Source organism: Xenopus laevis, chromosome 4L (assembly GCF_017654675.1).
Source record: "Xenopus laevis strain J_2021 chromosome 4L, Xenopus_laevis_v10.1, whole genome shotgun sequence".
NCBI lineage: Eukaryota > Metazoa > Chordata > Amphibia > Anura > Pipidae > Xenopus > Xenopus laevis.
Window position 1 is genome coordinate 85,282,113 of NC_054377.1, and position 22,087 is coordinate 85,304,199.

The 22,087-nt window shown below is 40.0% G+C and overlaps 1 protein-coding gene across 4 annotated transcripts; it reads right to left on the reverse strand.

Annotated features, from left to right (window-relative positions):
• akr1a1.L (aldo-keto reductase family 1, member A1 (aldehyde reductase) L homeolog) lies at nt 1–21,189 on the reverse strand. Of its 4 annotated transcripts, none has more exons than XM_041589278.1 (9): nt 21,087–21,189; nt 15,210–15,305; nt 7,134–7,253; nt 6,419–6,570; nt 5,463–5,658; nt 5,177–5,376; nt 3,983–4,055; nt 2,010–2,096; nt 1–332 (listed from the first exon to the last, which is right to left on the reverse strand). In XM_041589278.1, exons 2-9 carry the CDS (start codon nt 15,297–15,299, stop codon nt 267–269), a joined length of 984 nt encoding a protein of 327 aa, XP_041445212.1. In that variant the 5' UTR covers nt 15,300–15,305; nt 21,087–21,189; the 3' UTR covers nt 1–266.
• Nucleotides 21,190–22,087: the final 898 nt, after the last annotated feature.

Here is a 22,087-nt window from a genome sequence, read left to right on the forward strand (position 1 = left end):
TTGAAGAAATATAATGTATTTATTTTCACTGCTGACAGTAATGATCTGAAATGTTTCTATTCGGTGCCATTATGGCAGCATCAGTACAAAGAATAGACAAAAAAGCAGACTGTATATAACAGTCATCTTAAGAAAGGGGAAATGTAATGCACACTGAATAAAGCTGTTGAAGAACTACAAATCCTAAGCAAGCGCCAAACAGCTACTGTAGTTCAGAGAAATAGTTGCCAACAGAGATAAGGCATTTGAAAGGTGCCTCAGCAGTTTTAGTATGGATCATTAAATGGATATAAAGGGTGGCCAGCATCCCTTGGAACGGATTTTCCATTCACCTGTAAAAAGGAAAAAAAAAATGTGTTAATGCAGTTGTTTGGAGAACATATAGGAGTACACATCTCTCATCTGTGCTGTGCATTGCCACATAAACAAGCACAGGTCAAAAAGCTGACCACAAACACCGAATCTACGCTACTGTGCACTTTTTATGATGGAGCCATGGATCTTATGTTTTATCGTATTAAAAGGGTTAAGGTCATATGTGTAAGGACTTAGCATGACACAAGTGTTCTGCAACTTAAAGGAGAAGGAAAGCTACGGAGGCATTTTATTGCCAATAGATTAGCTGCAATAATGCAAGCTAGAATGCTATATTTATTCTGTAGAATGTTTTACCATACCTGAGTAAAAAGCTCTAGAAACTCTCTGTTTGTTTAGAATAGGAGCTGCAGTATTAATGTGGTGTGACATCACTTCCTGCCTGAGTCTCTCCCTGCTCTGGGCTCAGATTACAGTAGAGAAGGGAGGGGTGGGGGGAGAGGAGCAAACTGAGCATGCTCTTGCCCAGGGCAATGAGGTTTAAGCTGAAGGCAGGAAGTCTGATACAGAAGCCCATGTGTACACAATAGAAGGAAAGAAATGCAGTATTTCTTTTGACAGGGGACTCAGAGCAACATTACTTGGGGGTTTACTGGTATATTTAGATGGACCTTTCTGATAAGGCTTACTTAGTTTTAACCTTTCCTTCTCCTTTAATTACTCTGGACCAATGTGGGACAATATATAGAAAAACTCATGCCAAGTCCTTACATACAGACACCATTTTGCATAGTGTCATTTATATAGTACATGCATTTCTTAGAGCAGTCAGCAGGAATACATAAGAAACAATATTGTTGCTATATAACCGGTACACCTGATGTTTTCTTTCTATAATTTGAAACGCTGTTCCTTCAGACTACTAAAAACATGTTGATATTAAACAAGACTCATACGCCTTTCTTCCTGCTCCACAAGTGCTGCCCCTCTTTGATAGTCCCTGTATGGGCTACCTATTGTATATGGGATTCAATTTAATATTCTTGTTCTTGCTTCCAAAGTGCTCACCAGTGCAGCAACACTATATATAGCCACTCTGATGAAAAAGTACACTACCAGACATAATCTTTGGTCTGGACATGACCTTCTTTCCTCATTACTTCCTCTCACTCCCGCATCCAGGACTTTTCATGTGCTGGACCCATCCTCTGGAATGATCTGCTCCGTCCCATTAGACACTGTCAAAGCCTCCAGGCCTTCAAAAAGTCACTTAAAACCATCCAAGTCTATAACCTAAGCCCTAAGCAACTTGACCACTTACCAAGCCCCCTTACTCTTTGTTCATACACACAAATTAGTAGTACTTATTACTATCCCTACCAACTATCACATTGGTTACCCTCACCTTATGTCTCACTTCTCCCCCCTATTGTCTCCAAACAAGATCCAATTGTAACTGTGAATCCATTTTTATCAAATGTTCTGTCTGTATATGTAAACCGTTTGGTCTTGTATTGTATCCCTTTATTCTGTAAAGCCCTACGGGAAACAACGTTGCTATATAAATAATAATGATAATAATAAAAATGGCAAAAGAAGGTTAAGGAGGGATAGTCTAATGTAAACCTTAAAAAGGTGGTAAGTAAATAAGTATTTACAAAATTACAAAATACTAAAACAAGACATTTATTTACCGTTATCAGCGGGATAATATATCTCCAGTTTTTATTAAGTGCTCCGATTAGCTGCATCTCTTCTTCACTTAAAGAGAAATCAAAAACCTAGAGAAAAGAAAGAAGTGAGAATATAAATTCTGTTGCATGTTTTAATGGCATACCTTAATGCAATGGTCTTTGAAACTAAGTGTAGGGATCCATAGGGTTAATATGCCCCTTTGGCTTTAATTCCCTACTGTTCCCTAGTTGCTGGGCAAATTTACTAAAGGGGGTACCCTCCTTCTCCCCTACATTTCCCACCTAAACTATACAGTGGGCACATGTATAGGGCAAAATAACAGCTCTATTTTATTTTATGAAGCTTTCCCAGGCTTGTGTATTTGCTGCTACATATACGTCCATTGTACTTTAACTTGGCGCTGTATGCAAATTAGGCATCACTAGCGTACCTTCCCTTTGCTTGACAAATTAATGGTAGCGCAACTTTGCTACCTTTCACCTCCCTGAGCGGCGAAGGCGTCGCTAGTGCATTTCTGGCGCTTAGTGAATTTGCCCCCACGTATCTATTTGTTATTTGCATATCCAAGTTATTGGCCAGGAGGCTCTGTGACCATATCCGTTCACACTTGAGTATAGTGAGTGAGAAGGGGTGAATCTTCATTTTTGGCTTCTGGTTGCTGATCCTGCTGGATATTTCCAGGGAGCCTGGGTACAGCAACACCCAGTAAAGCCATGTGCCCTAGAGGGACCAGTACCTCTAGAGAGATAAGTCTGGGAGCAGGGACCCCGTGAATGAGGCTAGTGAGTTGCAGGAATATATTTGTTATAGACTCTCTAGGAGAGTGAGACAATGAGGGAAGAGAGAAAGAGCAGCTTTGTGCTCCATCAAGGAGGTGTAGCAGGGAGTAGCTGTAAGATTTGCCTGCAGTGAAGGGACCACAGTGGATAGGGTGTCAGGCTTTAGGTTCTCCTCCCTGACCACTCCACTGGGTGAGATCCAGACCACGTGTGAGTTATTTCTGCCTGGAAGTATGCTGTACTGCCTAGACTACATCCTCAGGGAATGCACCTGCATCTACCTCTCAAGCTCTGCGTGACTTTACGGATGTTGATCATTTGTCTCTGACAAAAATGTGTTCTGTTTGATTGTAAGAACCTCTTAGGCACCCATTTCTTTATTGGTTAAAGAATAGTAGCCTGTGGGAGTTGTAGGTGCACTACACCGCACCTTCATTTCTTTCACTTTGTGAAGGCCCTGCCTTAAGTGTAACCCATGCTCTAGTATAATAGCTGGTGGTTAACCCTGTTGGTGTAAATAGCCCAAGTAAGCATTACATAAGCTGTACGGAACTACAAATTTTATGTCTTTGCACTTTCAAAGAGAGGTCTCCTCCTAGACCAGAGATTTCGATGAGGTGAAGGGGTTTAAAAAAAATTAAAGAGGGAAACCCCATGATTAAGTGCCCTGGGCGGCACAAAACACATAGGGCCAATGGAGATACTGATCCTTTTTTAAATGAATTTTGGTGGGCCTTGTGGAGTTTTCTTTTTTGTTTTTTTTAAAGGCGTGCCTAGTTTCCCCTTACTTGTTTTTCTATTGGTTTATCCGCTCCCTAAGCGGAGGGTTTGGGGCTGGTGCATATGAACCACCTGTTCTATGTGGTGAGTGATGGCCACCTAACTCTTCCCACAACATGTCACAACCCTAAAAACACCACTGTGATAACAGATCGTGATGTGATAGCATCACAATGTAAAACCCCAAAAGTGTGGGCATCTGTCTCTAGCTATTTGAGCCTTTCATACCTCCCATGGGTCAACTATGTTGATCTAAAGAAATGTATGTGAGTTGTGTATAGTCACAAGAAAACTGGATAATTGATAAATAGGCCGATTAGTACCCTGAAATTGGAGAGTTTATAACCTATACTGTGTATCTGGCATGAAATTGCAAAGGAAAATGCAGTGCAGTGCAGTTAATTGTCACTTACCTGAAGGTTCTGTAGAATACGGGCGGGTGTGACACTTTTAGGAATAGTGACAATCCTTCGCTGAACTTGCCACCTGGTAAATCATATTAGAATATTTAAAGCAAGGAAACCCAGGTTTTATGCCCATAATTATAGTTATACCCCACAACTAATTATTGGCTAACAATCCTTTGTATTAATTGTGTAGATTAGGTTGTTAACCTGCCATTATATTGCATCATATAAAGCTTACAAAGATATGAATCGGTGCATGAAGGAGACGGATACTGCTGGTAACATATGGTGTGGGACTTTTCCATATTCAAAGTAAGTTGCTTAAAGGAGAAGGAAAGCCAAGGAGGCATTTTATTGCCAATAGATTAGCTGCAATAGTGCAAGCTAGAATGCTATATTTATTCTGTAGAATGTTTTACCATACCTGAGTAAAAAGCTCTAGAAACGCTCTGTTTGTTTAGGATAGGAGCTGCAGTATTAATGTGGTGTGACATCACTTCCTGCCTGAGTCTCTCCCTGCTCTGGGCTCAGATTACAGTAGAGAAGGGAGGAGGGGGGAAGAGGAGCAAACTGAGCATGCTATTGCCCAGGGCAATGAGGTTTAAGCTGATAGCAGGAAGTCTGATACAGAAGCCCATGAGTACACAATAGAAGGAAAGAAATGCTGTGTTTCTTTTGACAGAGGACTCAGAGCAGCACTACTTTGGGGGTTTACTGGTATATTTAGGTGGACCTTTCTGATAAGGCTTACTTAGTTTTAACCTTTCCTTCTCCTTTAATAGCATTCAGGGGTAATTATAGGAGTCTGCTATGCTATGAGCTCTGTCTGATTTTGTTTTGGTTGAAGTAGAAGCGGAGGGGTGGAACTTACTGATACACGACAGCACTTTTGTGGTTATTTGGAAGTGAACCAACAGACTGTATATTCCACTCACACATAAATGAAGAGAGTTCCGTGGGAAATTGAAACATCTAACAAGTAACTTTTATTCATGTATGGAGAATTGAAAGAGTTTGGAAGGAGCAGTATTTAATTCTCACTTTTTGCGTACTTTTGATTATTGTGGTATATTGGTACATTATATACTTTGAGAGTAAAAGCAAACCTGTTATTTCCAAAAAATGTGTGTGTGTGTGTAGGGGGGGGGGGGTTGCACGTATTTTCTATCTTCTTAGAAAATACATGAAACGTTCTCATACCTGAGAAGAATCTGTGCTTCAGATTTGTTATATTTTTTTGCCATTGCAATAATACCAGGTTCTTCTAACAGAACTGGATCTTCTGGTTTCCTCCAACTCCGATCTGGGCTTCCTAGTGGGCTGTAGCCAGTTAATACAAGCCCGTGTGAACGACAACAGGCGATCAGCTCATTCTGTGCAAGGTACGGATGGCACTCAACCTGTAAATGGAAGGATAACTTTAATCTTGGTACATATTCCAAAAATGAGACATCTATATATTTATATTAAGTATATGTCTGTAAACCTGTAACACTGCTGGCTTAACAGTAGCAATACTAAGGATATCATCCATTTGTCTTTTGTTAAAATTGGATAAACCAATAGCTTTGGCCAATCCCTTCTCCACCAACTTCTCCATAGCTTTCCATGTGTCTTTGTAATCAGTAAGGTCATACTGCACTGATCCATCAGGATTCTGTGGAAAGACCTGATCTCCTCTCCTAAAAATCATCAAAGGACATTTTAACACAATTGTACAGATTTTTTTTTCAAATAACTTTAAAAATTAGTTTATGTGTTTTGAAAAAAACAAAATGAAAATTGAGCGAAAATGTGAAAATAATATAAGCATCGGCAAGTAATGAGATGCAATAAAGATGGGTGAAGGAAAGTTAGATCGGAGATAGGTTTACTCTTTTTCCTGCTGCAACATCTTGTAATCGATCTTCAATCAATGGCGGACCGGGGCAAGTACCTCTTGGCCCCGCTCTTGCTTGCCAACCACCTTGGTCACCCGTCAATCACCACCCTTTCCACTATCTATTTTCTAGACCCCACAGCTCACCATATTTGTCCCGCCACTTGCTCACCTGCTCTTGCTGGCCCTTTCAGAAACTTGGACACAGGGCAGTGCAGCATATCATTTAATGTTCTTTTTTTCACAATTGCCCCCCCCCCCCAAATGTTGCTTCTCAGTGGACTGGTCATTTGTTTTGAAAAAACATACATATTTCTTAAAAATATTAGGCAAACAGTGTGTTAAGCACAAGTCCTATTCATTTTACCAAGGGTGAAAAAGGGATATATCCTGTATACAAAGTAGTTTTGTTTACTACCAGTATTTTAAATTACAATCGTGTGACTGCTTGTTTATTTAGATCAGTAGATTTTGTGAAATGTTGTCATATGTTTAATTCAAGCAGTTATTATTAAAAGTTATGCTTATAATTAACTATGAAAAACAACGGTTTTGTGTTTTACTTGAAAGCATATGGCCAGTGCATAAGGTACAGGTCCAGATAATCCAGTTGAAGTTCTTGCAGTGTTTTTCTTAATGCACATTCCACATCATCAGGGTGATGTTTATTATTCCAAAGCTTGGAGGTAATAAATACTTCCTCTCTTTTTAATCCCTAAAAAAATGATATATAAATTATTGTATGAAAAGTATGTAGACAATTAAAATATTAGTAGAAAGCAGACTACAGAGGGAACTACATGCTGTTAACCAATAAAAAAACATTTTTTTATGGTAAACATTTTTTCAAAGTTGTACAAAAAGTAGAATACATAGGTTAAAGCAACTTTTACTGGCAAATAGCAATTCTGGCAAAAAGTTGTAGTGCTTTTAATTACACGCCATGTTTCGATCGAAACATGTTGTGTAATTAAAAGCACTACAACTTTTTGCAGTTAAATTCTGCGTCTGACCTTTTTGTTAACACATTTTGATTTGATATTTTCTTCTACAGGACAATTGAAAAAACTAACCAGTAGGTGGTGCTGTTGCAAAAATTATAATGTTCCCGGTGTTGCTGGTATTTTTTACATATTGATTTTCTTACTGTGCAAGGGGGGTGAATACATTTGCAAGGCAGTATATATATTTTAATAAGTGTACATACCGAAGTGTTTGTGAATTCCCCCCAATGTTTTCTGATAAATCATAAAACACTAAAGTCAACTCAATATTTACCTTATCGGGTCCAACACTTTCTTTGATAGCTTCTCCCACTTCAGTTTCATTCCCATAAACAAAGGCACAATCAATGTGACGATAGCCAACTCCCAGGGCATATTTTACTGCATCTTTTACCTGTTGTTGGAAAGATTGTAAGATGTGTGATGTGTCTCTTATTATCCTAGAGTGCAAGAGTACAACTTTTAGCTCTAATACATCTTCTAGGCAAAAGGAGCCCCCCTATAAGATATATTGGATCATTCAACTGACACCCAACACCTGAATGAAGACAGAATGAGGAGAAACAGATGCTGAGAGAGGAATAGCGAAGATAAACTTTATTATTTTCAGAAACGGTACATAATTTGTAATTGATTGTATTTAGAAAGTTTCTCATTTCAGTATGATGAAGCCAATATTAAATTTTAATTTTCACAACAGTTCCCCTTTAAAGAGGATTTAGTCTGTGTTAAACAGATGGTTTTAATGAGGACTACGATAAACAACTGCAGATGGCACTATTGCAGCAACAACGGGAATTCTCTGTTTGTAGGCAGGTTTGTGACTTCAGAATTTCAGAAACATTTGTAATGGGGTTTTCAAGGAAATAAAAAGTTCACATCTAAAACAAAATGCTCTCTATAAAGTTAAAATGGCTCATTTGCCAAGAACCCCATTCCTATGATGATGATAAGCTCCAACAGAAGAAAATCTGTACATAGTATATGACTGGGATACCTGGAGCCTTCTGTATACACTCATCTGTATTTTATTTAAGTCGCAAAGCAGTGTGCATGGTGTGCCCAGGAAATCTTTGTGCCTATCCAGCCAGCCGGCTGTTTAATATATAAATACTAGACTGCATGCCTGTTTCCTTGCTCTGCGAGGGGTGGGCAGACAAATTATTATATCAGGGGCAACACAACAGGTGTCATACTTTTGAATGTTTCATGCAAACATTACTGCATTTCAAACATAATATTGTGTCTGTGGCTTATTCCTTGGGAGCAGAACTGTTCTAATTGCTGTCTAAATGTATCTACTACTTCTGAGCATGAACATGAGCAGGAAGAAATTGTGGTTTATTATGAACGAAAGCAGCACATGTGGAAATATTAGAACTTGGTAAACCTTTGCATGAAGTATAAACTACACTGGTGAAAGGAAAGAGGTAGGAAGACCAGTGAGCAATGGGCTGCAATAAGCAAGACAGAAAAGTAAGAGACCCATTTCTGACTGGCAGTGTTCCAGAGGAGAAAACAACATGCAATTGTTGAGGAGTTCATGTATGGGATGATTGTTAGGTGTCTAGAATAACATCTACATGTTCAACTTGTTTTACTGAATCTCTAATGAAGCTATTGGCATTATTTCAGAAAAGGAAAGCAAATGAGTTTATACAGAGGTTCTGCTGATTTCTGTAAATTTCTGTTGAGGCTTTAAACAGTGTTGGATCAGGATGATTCTGCAGCCAGATACTTTACTACTCTTCTGAAGGTGTAAATCTAGATGGGGTTGTGTATTAGAGGCACTGCTCTGCATACATGTATCAATTTACAATCAATATTGTATAAACAATCTTCTTCCGTCTTACTCCTTTTTCACGCGGGTGCACATGCGCTATTTAGTTAAACTGCACATGCATTTGCCCTGGGAAATTCGAAGAAAGAAGAAGATGGAAGTGGATCGCTCCATGGTGCTCACTGGTATAACCCCGGGCTGGTGCAGTTTTCTGCTGATAGGAGCACCATCCCGGGGTTTCACGTAAGTCAATACAACCACTTGAGTGTGCCTAACATTTGGCACCCCCAAGTGCAAGATGACTTTCCTTCTCCTATAAGGCTGAGCCCCACACTTTGGGAATTACAGCCCCATGCCTGGACTGAGATTTAAAATATTCCATAGCAGTTCAAGTACACTGAGGCTCAAATAGCCCCACACAGGCTAAATAAAGAGTAAATACCAATGCCTTTCCTTCTCCTTTAAGTAATACATATTTTAAACACATTCTGCTCACATCTGCTCCGATACTTGTTTTACATGCCACTTTACAGTAGTCGATAAGATCGATAAGATTTAGGACAGGTGTTATTATTGTGTGTGTGTGTGTATATATATATATATATATATATATATATATATATATATATATATATATATATAATACACAAAAAACAAATATATTATAAATCATATCCTTATATACAGTGCTTGGGTCTCTTAACGATCCATGTTGTCCAGATCTGTGCCGAGGTATCCATTGGTCTTAAGCACAGAGACAGAATTAAGAACAGGATTTCAGGAGGGTGGTAAGTTTTGTGAGAAACTAAATAAGAAGCTCTCTGCTCCATACTTTGAAAACTGGAAAACTGGAATGGTAATACAATTTTCCTTTCATGGTTCTCGAACACCATGTTCTTTTTTCATACAATTTGGTGGTGTTTTTATTTTTTATTATTGGTGCACAGTGAGTGGTGAATGTAAAAAAAAAAAATAAATAAAAAATTGGTGGGTAGTTGCGTCTGGCAGCTCTTTTAAGAGTGATATATATCATATAACATCGGAGTACTGGGGTGTTTTCTGAACAAAGATTTTTAGTGAAGCAGTATTCAGTTGTATGAAATTAAATCAAATGTGAAAAACTGTCTGTGCAAAAATGTGGGTACCCTTGTAATTTTGCCAATTTAAATGCATGTAACTGCTACCTACTGTCAAATTTGGTGGAGGTTCCATCATGCTGTGCGGCTGTGTGGCTAGTTCAGGGACTGGGGCCCTTGTTAAAGTCAAGGGTCGGATGAATTTAACCCAATATCAACAAATTCTTCAGGACAATGTTCAAGCATCAGTCACAAAGTTGAAGTTATGCAGTGGTTGGATATTCCAACAAGACCATGACCCTAAACACACTTCGAAATCTAAAAAGACATTTATGCAGTGGGAGAAGTACAATATTCTTCATTGGCCATCACAGTCCCCCGACTTGAATATCATCTTAAATTTATGGGATGATTTGAAGCAGGCTGTCCATGAGATTTTGTATGGACGAATGGTCAAAAATACCGCCATCCAGACACTCATAAAAGGCTATAGGAGGCATCTAGAGGCTGTTACATTTGCAAAAGGAGGCTCAACTAAGTATTGATGTAATATCTATGGGGGTGGCAAAATTTATGTACCGGTCTAATTTTGTTATGATGCATATTGCATGATTTCTGTTAATCCAATAAACTTTATGTCTCTGCTGAAATACTACCATTTCCATAAGGCATGTTATATATTAAAAGGAAGTTGCTACTTTCAAAGCTCAGCCAATGATAAACAAAACTCCAAAGAATTAAGAGTTTGGGTTCCCAAACTTTTTCATATGACTGTATATGAGACTATACCTGGGTACACACTGCAAAGAAGTAATATAGAATGCCATAGAAAGCAAAACTACTCACAGTGCATTGCTTTATATGACATGTCAAAGAGTACAATATCTGGCAGTGGGGAAGAGAGGTGCTGTCTCAGGTGAGATCCTGGAACATTCCACCACCACTGCCAGTGCTTCTTCAGTCTGGCCAACCTTTTCCATTGCCTTGTCAGCAAAGGAAACTGCAAGCACAGTGTTTTCTTGGCAAGAATCTAGTTTTTCAGCAGATTTTCTTCTTGCTGCAGCCATACACTGACCCTGTACAGTGTTTTGAAAACGGTATAGTTTCAAACAGTAAAGATCTGTCCCTCCAAAGATGCCTCCAGTAGTTCCTCATCTTTTCTAATTCACAGCACATGCTTTGTGCTGCATTTAGCGAGTCAGTTTTAATAGTACCAAGGACATGTCCAATATTTTCATAGAAATAAAATTTTTTTTAAAAAAAGACATGTGAAGGTGTGATCAGTTAAAATGTATTTGTACATATTGCGCTTTCCTGTCTAACCTTTCAACTCTATACTTCATAGTCTAACTAAAAAACATGCTTTGAGCTCTGCTGATTTGCTTATGTATAAAATGCAAACAGCAATCAAAGGACACACAATTGCAAATTACTCTTGTCAAAAGGACTGACCTTGGATTATACAAATAAAGCTTATTATTCCTTGCCTGGTATTCATAATGTGGTATTGCAGGTGCAGTGATATCTTCCTTTGATGTATTTACAAAAAGCTATGTGGGCTATTCTGCATGAATAAATAATGTACTTCAAATAAGCTGCTCATATTTAGCTGTGCCCTTGCTTTGTACACTCAACATAGATTGGCAGCTGCAATACATGCCTCCCCAGAGTATACAGTACATGTGAAACAGAAGTGTGATTTATATACATCCCAGGAGAGACCAGTAAGAAAAAAAAACAACACCTAGTCAATTTATAATACAGTATGTGCTTGGTCATACAAGGAAGAATGTAACAGAAGTGACCCCACATCTCAGGTATAGCTCTATTTTCTATATTAACACACTGCATTATTAAAGGAACCCAATTTACATTACCATATAGAGTTCAACCACAGTTGGAGGGCTGCACGATGGACATCCATGTAACAATTGGTTAACAGTGGCCACACCTACTACTTCCCTTACAAGTGTTTTTCAGGTCACGGACCATCTGGTTAGGTAAGTGATAATATATGTTGCTAAATGCTAGGAAATCACATCTGAGAAGCAAATTTCATGTTTGTTATTCATATTGAAGCAGGGTTTGGAATATATGGTTGGGGAATCTGATGATGATTCTGTGTTGAGATGATTAAAATAATGAGAACTACAAGCACATCTCCAAGGGACTGGGTAAACACAAGGGAAGCAAAATATATTACACTAATTGTCAAGTGTCATTTGATGCCAGCACATTAATTACATGCTTGCCTTACCAGCAGGCAACTTAAAAGCATATATCATTATTTTGGTTATCTGTTCATGTAATTGTGTTTATGTTTCAGAAGCCCTCATCATCATGTTTCTCTTCTGACATCTATATAGACTTACAATTAAAAGCTTAAACTTAAAAGTATTGAGTTGATTTAGTTGAGGTAATGAGGAAGGTAAGACAACTGCCATTCTCAAGTTAATTGAAGTGTATTACATTTTCAAAATTGAGGTATACAGAGAAGAAGAAAATCCTGTGCAGCAAGTACAACCTGTTGTCAGGAGAAGCTAACATAGGCGATGGAGGGAGGTAATTTTCCAGTGCGCTGCCTAAAATGTGTTTGAAGACATCTGACAGGGTGCTCACCACCATTTCCCAGAACTCCCTACTACTTTTCATGTCCATTACATGTGGAAGAGGGTGCCCTTCTCTCACAACCTGAGAATGGGGGGGGGGGAAAGGTGCCCCATATAGAATGAGTCTTGCAGGGATGTATTACCATCTATATATCAGTTTGTAAGCCCTTTCCATTACCGTGACTGCGCTCTTTCTGGCTTTATCCCATATTATCTGCTATTGCAAATGGGAAATATCCTGCTCCAAGTCTATCTGTCATTTTGTCATGTACAGTTAGATCAGGTTAGTATTGTCCGTTGAGAGGCTTTTGTCGAGGAAGGAGTCTGGGTGAGCTTAAAGGGATCCTGTCATAGGAAAACATGCAGAATTCTGCACTGAAATCCATTTCTCAAAAGAGCAAACAGATTTTGTTATATTCAATTTTGAAATCTGACATGGGGCTAGACATTTTGTCAATTTCCCAGCTGCCCCATGTCATGTGACTTGTGCCTGCACTTTAGGAGAGAAATGCTTTCTGGCAGGCTGCTGTTTTTCCTTCTCAATGTAACTGAATGTGTCTCAGTAGGACATGGGGTTTTACTATGAGTGTTGTTCTTAGATCTACCAGGCAGCTGTTATCTTGTGTTAGGGAGCTGTTATCTGGTTACCTTCCCATTGGCTTCTGGGGGGAAAAGGGAGGGGGTTGATATCACTCCAAATTGCAGTATAGCAGTAAAGAGTGATTGAAGTTTATCAGAGCACAAGTCACATGACTTGGGGCAGCTGGGAAATTGACAATATGTCTAGCCCCATGTCAGATTTCAAAATTGAATATAACAAAATCTGTTTGCTCTTTTGAGAAATGGATTTCAGTGCAGAATTCGGCTGGAGCAGCACTATTAACTGATGTGTTTTGAAAAAAACATGTTTTCCAATGACAGGATCCCTTTAAGATCACCCAGACTCCCTCCTCGACAAAAGCCTCTCAACGGATAATACTAAACTCAAAATTGAATATAACAAAATCTGTTTGCTCTTTAGAGAAATGGATTTCAGTGCAGAATTCGGCTGGAGCAGCACTATTAACTGATTAATTTTGAAAAAAGGATGACATCTACATACAGCCTTATTTTGTAGCCCCCCCCCCCCCCCAACACCTGTTTGTCTTAAATTTCTGGATTGGTGCAGATAGCATTCACTAAAGTTACAAACTTGATCCAGCTAGTGACAAAACAGAAGACAGCAACTGTCTGTCTGGATGAAGCCCTGGTCAGGGTGTACTAGTGTGGGTAGATGTTGGGCTCCCCTTCTGGCCAATATTTTTGCAAACAGTTAAATGTCTGTATTGAGGGAAATTGGGCATTAAGTGGAACTGGAATGGTGTCCAGGAATGACAAACAGTGTGGTGAGCTGGGGAGTGAGGGCTTCAGAGAATTGCTTATAATACCTAACAGAAAAGCCATCCAACCACATCTACTTTAAGCTTAATAAGTCTTACTTAACTATCTATTTTTGCATTTAAGTGTTTAAAGCATTAGTAGCTCTATATTGCAGCATACATCACTCAAATTAGCTCACCTGCCATTATCTCCATTAATTAGCTGTCAAAACAATACAGTGTTGTTTTTAATGTCCAAGTATTTAATGTCAGTAGCCATAATTTTATAGTTCCTGGGGAAGGAAAGGTTGTTAAATAACTGTGGCATATTGCACATGCATCAAGAGTGTTCATATAATGCAGGTCTTGCTGGAAATGCAGCACTTATCCAATTTAACTAAGTCAGCTGCATGTGCCAGGTAACATGGGTCATTCAAAAAATACAAATTTGTCAATTGAAAAAGTAAAATTCCCAGTGAGCATTCAGCTTGTCCACTTAAACCAAAAATTAAAGACAGATACAGGACAACTTCCAGCACTCAGGTCACTGAGCTGAGTAACGAAAGTTGGCCTGTATCTTTCTTTAATTTTTGGTTGAGGTAGTTTTTTGTTTGACGTCCAATGGAGCACCACCCCATGCTGTACTTATACTTGGCTGGGGTAAAGGCCAGGTTGCATTAGAAGTGTGGCCTCTATTATAAAAACCTTCTCCACTCTCTCTGCTTGGGTAAAGCTCCCCAGAGACACAAAGATTTTTCTTGCCGAACGACCAATTTTAGAAAAGACCAACCAATCCTTCGAAATTATCATGCGGTTAGTGGGTACGAACGATCGTACATCTTACGATTTTTCGTCCGACATCTGTCAGAAAATTGATCGGCCAGGTTAAAAAGTCTTTATCGGTCCCAGTGCAATCTATCTATGTTTGCAGGGCCAAGCAGGCAGCTACCCTTTGTTTTCCTTGCAAATGGTCTTTTTAATTTGTATGATCATTCGATCGTTTCGAGATAATCGTGGTTATCGGATCTTTTCAACATCTTTACATCTATGGCCATCTTAAGATAGGCTGACCATTCAGGGTATATCTAGTCATTTAAAAAAAAAAAAAATACAAAGGCTAGGCCCGATCCAACAGAAGATTTATTCTTTTGTTGGAAGGTATAAAGTGGAATAGCAAATTAAGTATTATAATGTAAATCTCATTACAGTAATGAATGTGGTCACAATGTGGCACAAAAAGGGATGTTGTTTGATCCAAAGGCTTATTATTAACCTGGTCTCTTCTCACAGGTGCTTCAGAGCAGCTTACACTTTCATGTTTCCTTTCATCTTCACTGCATTGTAAGTATATTATCACACTAGTATAAGTGAAAGTATAAGTGAAATATTTGCAACATGTGCTATATGCTTTCCATGGCCATGATTTCAAACTTAACACTTATATATATATATATATATATATATATATGACTCCATGCTACACAAGACTTACAGACACACATCTATTTTGCCTGTTTGAGAACTTACCTGGCCAGGTGCACTCTTCCAAGTACCTAACCCAATCAGTGGCATCTTCTGCCCGGTGTACAGAGTCTCATATTCAACAGAAGTTGCCATTGTTGCCTGAAATGTTATAAAAGATAAAACATTAGGAATCTTAAAACAAAACCAAACCAAAATTTTCCACTTTAAATCCTTTCACTTTTATGGTGAAATGATATTTCTGTTTTTTAAGCCCTTCTATATTCACACTTATTACAGTGAACTCAAGGCTTTTTTTTCATGGAATATGATATTTGACTAGAGTTTTAAATACTGGCCCCTTTTTAAAGACTTGATAGTAAATACATCATACCAGGATCATGTAAAAGTTTCAGTATGTCCTTACCTAACATGTTTTACATGTGCCTTGGGTATTTCAAAAGAAAATTTGAAGGAAGAACCAATACTGTTAGTTATAGCTTGTGACAACCATTTGTTTTACTCTGCATCTAATAACTCCACTGAAACATAATGCTACATGGTATATTTTACTTCCAGTGACAAAATACAACTTGCCTAAAATAACACCACATACACAAAGAAAAGCAATGCCAGCCCTTATGTACACTGAAAATCAGAATGGATCTACACTTCAACTTACGGTAAGTAACTTCAAGTACAATCCCTCTGTTTAACACGTTAACTATTAAACTATTTAGGTAAATGGTCAGTCTTGCTCCCACTTCATTATTTCTATAGGAACTTGTCAGTGTTGCTTTAAAAAGCTATACAGAATAATGCGATACATACCATCATCTAAGCTGGAAACATTTCAAGATGACACACAGTATTAAAACACAATTATGAGTATATTGATTAAAATTGACCTCAAGAAACCACTAGCATATTTTGCAACATGGGTAGATCTATGTCAGTACCAGTTACTTCCATAGAAACAACCTGGCACAACAAGTTTACTTTTTACAGTGCAAACATACATGTTGTTAATAATGAAGGGGGTATACCACAAGACATTAAAAAAGTGATGGGTGTGTCCTGTGAATTCTATTTAAAGGGCAACTCAACCCCAAAATAAAAATGTGCCTTATTTAAAAGAAAATAATTCTAAGCAACTTTCCAATATACATTTATTAAACATTTTCAGTGTTTTTAAGGCTATTTGTAAAAACAACTCTTCTGTAAGCAGCAGCATCTTAACGCCTGATTGTTACTTTTTAAACAATGTTGCAAAAGTCAGGTCTATTAATCAGCTTGCTTGTCTTACAGTGTTTCAAAAGTCTGAGCTACCAGGGCAGAGAATAGAAACGGAGCAGCTGTGTGCAGGCAGCCCGAGACCTGTGGGTGAGGCAGGCCCTGGGCTGGCTTCCACATAACTGCCGTTCTTCTGCCTCTGCTTACCAGGGCCAGAACTAGGGGTAGGCAGAAGAGGCACGTGCCTAGGGAGCAACAAAATGTGGACGCCAAGCATGTACCTCTTCCTTCACTTACCCCTGGTCCGAAGACTTGTTCCACCACTGACACTCTCCAGCGCACTTCACCCTCCGGGTGCATTGTTACATTGGGCGGGGGCGGAGTGGCTCGCTGGGTTGCCTTGGGCGCCCAGCTAGCTTGACCCAGGCCTGCTGAGTATCACCCATTGGCCCCCATCCTCCCTACCTCTCCACAGAATGTATTACACAGAAAGGTGTCCCTATTTGAAAACCTGAGCCAAATATGCAGAGTAGTGTAGCAGAGTTCCCCAGCACCATCTTCTGCCATTTCCTAACCTTTTCAAGTCTCTTTGCCGATACAAAGTCTGCAGGAGCATGTGCAGTTGGGGCTAGTCAGGCAATGTTCATTCTAAGGTTTGCACACAAATTGAGGCCAGTGCACACAAAGAATTTTGTGTGAAAACACTGTGCACAGTTTTTAAAAAAAAAAACTGTGCACAAACGTTTAATATGTGAGCACAAACAGGGCCGGATTTACACCCCTAGGCCCACTGTCGTTTTTCACCCCTGTCCCCTCCCCTTCATTCTTGCACATGCACGAATTTTCATCATCAGGTCAGGAGCACTGGGGATTGGCGCACAGGAAACTTAAAAAACTATTGTCTCTCTTTAGCAGAACTAGAGCTTCCAAACCAATGCGGGTGTGATTGGGCAGCATGCTGCCCCCCTAGACCGAGCCTTGGTGGCCTTTCCACAAATTCAGGCCCGAGCACAAAATTATTTTTTTTTGCACGTAGCCGAGAAGGAATTAGAGGGAACATTGTAATCAGGAATCGGCTTCAACCATGCATGATAAAGTTTATTAGTTTACAAACTTTTTTTTTTTTTTCTTTGTTTTTGTTCAAGCCCCTTATTTCTTCCTTTGGCCACGGGCTTCAAGTTTATACTATTGTGCATTGCGCTTCATTAGAATTTGCTCTGTTTGCACTCTTTGAGAAGTGTGCTCCATGAAGTCTGTGCTCACATCTCTACATGCTGATTAGTAGTCGCATTTAGTTAGGTAGTATTTGTACCAATGCAAAGCTTAGAATGATATGAACCAGTGCAGTCTGCAATAATCACGTTAAATGGGTTAGAATGGTGAATTCGAAGCAACTTTCAAGTGGCCTTCATTTTTTTTTTGTGTCTTATAATTTTAGAATTATTTGGCCTTTTCTAACTCTTTCCAGCTTTCAAATCGGGGTCCCTGGCCCCTTTTAGACAAATGCTCTGTAAAGGTGGCCATATACGGGCCGATAAAAGCTGCCGACAGACCGTGTTGGCCCGTGTATGTGCAGGGGCGATCCTGGCCCCTCCGCTGCCTGAGGCAGCAGCAGTTGCTGCTGCCCCCCCTTCCCCGGAAATTCGCTCTTAAAGTACCAGGAGCAGCATTTTTGCTGCCCCTGGTACCTAGTGGGGCGCTGCCGCCTGAGGCAACAGCCTCAACTTGCCTCATTGGCGAAGCACCCGTGTATGTGGCCCCCCCAACGGGCTTCACCGATCGAGATCTAGCCGAAAGTCGGCCAGATCTCGATCGGATGGGACAAAAAATCCTGTCAGATCGCGGCCACATCTATTCGTTGATGCGGTCCCCCGATCCAACCACCCATTGCAATTCGTTAGGATCCGATCGTTGGGCCCTAGGGCCCACGATCGGATCAGCCTGATATTGCCCACCTCAAGGTGGACATACCGGGGAGAGATCCGCTCGTTTGATGACATCTCCAAACGAGCGGATCTCTCAGTGTATGGCCACCTTAAGGCTACAAATGTATTTTTATTACTCATTTCTCTGAATAAAAAAACTCGAACGAAATCCAACTGCAAATTGACTCAGAATATTAACTTTCTTCATCATACATACTATTTAAAAGGTGAACCACCCTTTAACATGATCAGGATCATTAATGAGCTGCTAATTATTAGCTATGTAGTAAAGTTTAGAGGAGAGGGGCCACCTCCATGCAGCCATAATACTTCACATTGCTGTAAGTAACTGGAATACATTTGAATTAAAAATAAAAAAACACTTCCAAGAAAACAAAGTTTTAAAAAAAAAAATCTAAATCAGAGCGTGTTGCCCAATGACAGCACACAGGAGTAACACCATACAGTCTAATAGAGAACCAAACAACATACTTTCCCACATACAGAAGATTTTCTCCCAATGACAAGGGCCGCTCTACGACCCAGCCACACACACGGGCTCACAACTCCCAGCAGCCTCATTATATGAGAGGAAAAGCAGCACTACTCCCGCACTTCTCCCGCACTACACACACTCACCTTTTGTAGAAATTAGGCCGCGCGCTCGAGTTCCCTTCTCCGCCTCACGTGACAGAATGGCTGGCAGACTGGGTGCTCGGCAGATTTGTGGGCAGGGGAGAGGGAGTGCAAGGCTAGAGTGCTGGCCAGGCTGTATGTGTGGAATAAAATGTACAATATCTAACCCAGAAAGTAACTCTGTAACTCGATCTGATCCTGCACCGTCAGCTCTTGTGAGGGAAGGAAACAGGAACGGAGATTAACCCTTTCAGTTATCTGCTGACTGATGATGAGTAACTTCCAGTGTGTTTAGCTCTGTGTTGAGCTCTGGCTAATGTCTGGACTGAGAGATGCAACATTTCCTGACTGCCAGTCCTGGCATGCCCCGGGCAATTTAGAGACAGCTGCCTTTGTTAAAAATCATAGTGATTTACTCATTTACACCAGTATGATGTCTGTGTTAGGGCTCTTACTGACGAGTGGTTGTAGCTGCGCTCCCCTGCGTTCCGTTTTTCTGCATTCAGCCGCAGGGGTGCGCAGGAATAGACACATTACGTTTTTTTCCAATGGGGCTGTACTCACACAAGCGCATGTAGGGTTGCCACCTTTTAAAATAATCTATACCGGCAGGTGGAGGGGGCAGTGTTAAAAGAGCGGGACCGTGACGATAAAGGGGGCGGGACCGTGACGCGCTATTGGCTGGCTGGGTCGTGATGTCAAAGGGGGCAGAGCCATATGCGCGAATTTGGCAAGAAGCCCAGGAAAAAGGTAAGTTTGAGCAGGCTGGGGGCAGACCACAGGCTTTTTTTAGGTGTATTACAAATTTACCAGCAGCTACGTTGCAGGTAAATTTGTAATACCGGCCCCGGCCTTGGCTGGTGTTTTACCGGCTAGACCGGTAAAATACCGGCCGGGTGGCAACACTAGACGCATGTAGGCGCCGAACGCAGGTTGAGACGCAACATGCTACATTTTTCCTGCATTCGGCGCCTACACATGCCTGTGTGAGTACAGCCCCATTGGAAAAACCATAATGCGTCTATTCCTGCGCTCCCCTGAGGCTGAACACAGAAAAACGGAACGCAGGGGAGCGCAGCTACAACCACTCGTCAGTAAGATCCCTAACACAGACATCATACTGGTGTTCTGATGGAGCCTGTGTGCTCTCTTTCTCCCCCACTTTATGCTCCCTACCACTGCCCTGATTTATAACTGACTGGGAAAGGTCAGACTGGCAATCTGAAAACATTGGCAAATGCACCAGGGAAGATTTTTTATCCATTTAATATTGCACTCACTGTATTGCAAGTTCAGGTTTTAAATACCATGGAGTGGTTTTCTTAGGCCATCTTACTTTATGAAAACCACACAAATACAAAATCCATATGATGCATGACTCCTAGGGGCGAGACTACAGAGGAAGCAAACCCTGCAGCTGCAGGGGGGCCCAGGAGATATAGGGACCCTATAAGGCCCAAATTCATATACAATTTGAATAAATATTGGTAAAGCAGGTCAACCTCCAGATATTTGGGGGGTCATGAAAAATCATTTGATGTGGGCCCAGTAATATCTAGTTATGCCACTGATGGCTCCTGAAAAAAAAACATTTTCAGCCATTCAGCCATATGTCTATGTTACATGTTGTTACAGAGGCTGAAGCTATAATGCACAAATCTCCATACATAAAAATTATTAGAATATATGAAATAACATATATGCACTGCAAAGCATCTTGAATATTTGTGGACATATTTATCAAAGTATAAAATCAGAAGTTTATCAAAAAGTATAAAATTAGACTTTACATCAGTTCACCATAGGGAACACCACAGTTTACACCTCTATGGTGGTTTAAGCAGCTTATTTCTCAAATGGTGAATGGAGAGTGTCCCCAAACTAATTTCTTCTCTTGATGTATGAGTCCGTTGCTACTGTACACATATTCATGCACTCCAAGTGGAACTTAGGTGGAACATCATCTACCCTTAAGTCTGTACATATAGTTCCTACTCTGGGATAGTATACCCAGGACCTTAATCCTCCTACTTCGACTCTGTGGAACTCAGGCTGTTCACTAGCTATCCTAAACATCTCAGTCTCTCTCACTCCTGAAATAAGCAATAACATGACTTTGTTTGACAGTATTTTCACCTACTAGGCTTACCTCCAGGCCTGGACTGGCAATCTATGGATTTTTGCAGTTGCCACAAGGGCTGTAAGATGGCATACACAGTCACTATTTAGTGTGCTTCGTGGAAGTTGTTTGAGCCTTTGTGTACTTAAAATGCCACGGCCTACCTCAATCTGGGCCTGCCTACCTCTATCTAGACCCAATCCTACACCCACCTTCTGGAAGGCGGAATCCTCAGAAAGAGGCAGAGCACGTTGACTGTGTTTTTTTTATAGAATAGTTACTGAACTGCCAGAAGAATACTTTAACACAGGATAAGGAAACAGCTCCCCGTCTTTATGTTAGGACCACACTCAGGTGTCCAAAACCCTAACGATTACATGAATAAAGGTTAACTAAACCAGTCCCCTAAATATCTAAAAAATATTGTTATATTCTCTATAGTTTAAGCATTTTACATTTTATAAGCATATGGAGTTTTCTGATTTTGGGGTGATAACCCCAAAAACTCAAATTAATAGAGTTTTCAGTGGAAAAAACTCGAATCGCTCAAATTAATCGATTTTCAAGTGAAACCCACTGAAAAAACCTGAACATAATGAAGGCTGCAAACATCTTCATATGGTTTACAGGACTGCCATTAACTTCTACATGACCTCGACAGTTTTTTTTTAACCTGAACATTTGAGTTTTGACTGAAAAACACCCTTGAAAACTTATGGGTAAAAATTAACTCGACCTTTAATAAATAACCCCCACCATGTTGTTAACAAAAGCTGGAGCATTTTGTGTAGTGATAAGAATTTGCCCAATGTACCGTAGTACATAGGAAGCACATGTGGGGTTATAAGAAAGGGAAACTTGAAAGATATATGAATGCCCTCATATCCTATACAATGTTACAGTAAGAGAATGAATCTGTTGGCACCTTTACAAATTGGGTGCTTTAAATGCTCCGACTGTACCACTTGTCGTAATATGGTTACTGGGGTTTCTTTCAGACATCCACATTCTGGTAAAAATATAAAAATTAT

Excerpts from the sequence above, each read along its gene's own strand:
- akr1a1.L (XM_018256723.2), bottom strand. The coding sequence starts at position 18,883 with ATGAGGCTGCTGGGAGTTGTGAGCCCGTGTGTGTGGCTGGGTCGTAGA. Across the intron at positions 15,306-18,793 it reads AATCTTCTGTATGTGGGAAA|GCAACAATGGCAACTTCTGT; the intron begins GTATGTTGTTTG and ends ATAACATTTCAG. Across the intron at positions 2,097-3,982 it reads GTATTCTACAGAACCTTCAG|GTTTTTGATTTCTCTTTAAG; the intron begins GTAAGTGACAAT and ends TCTTTTCTCTAG.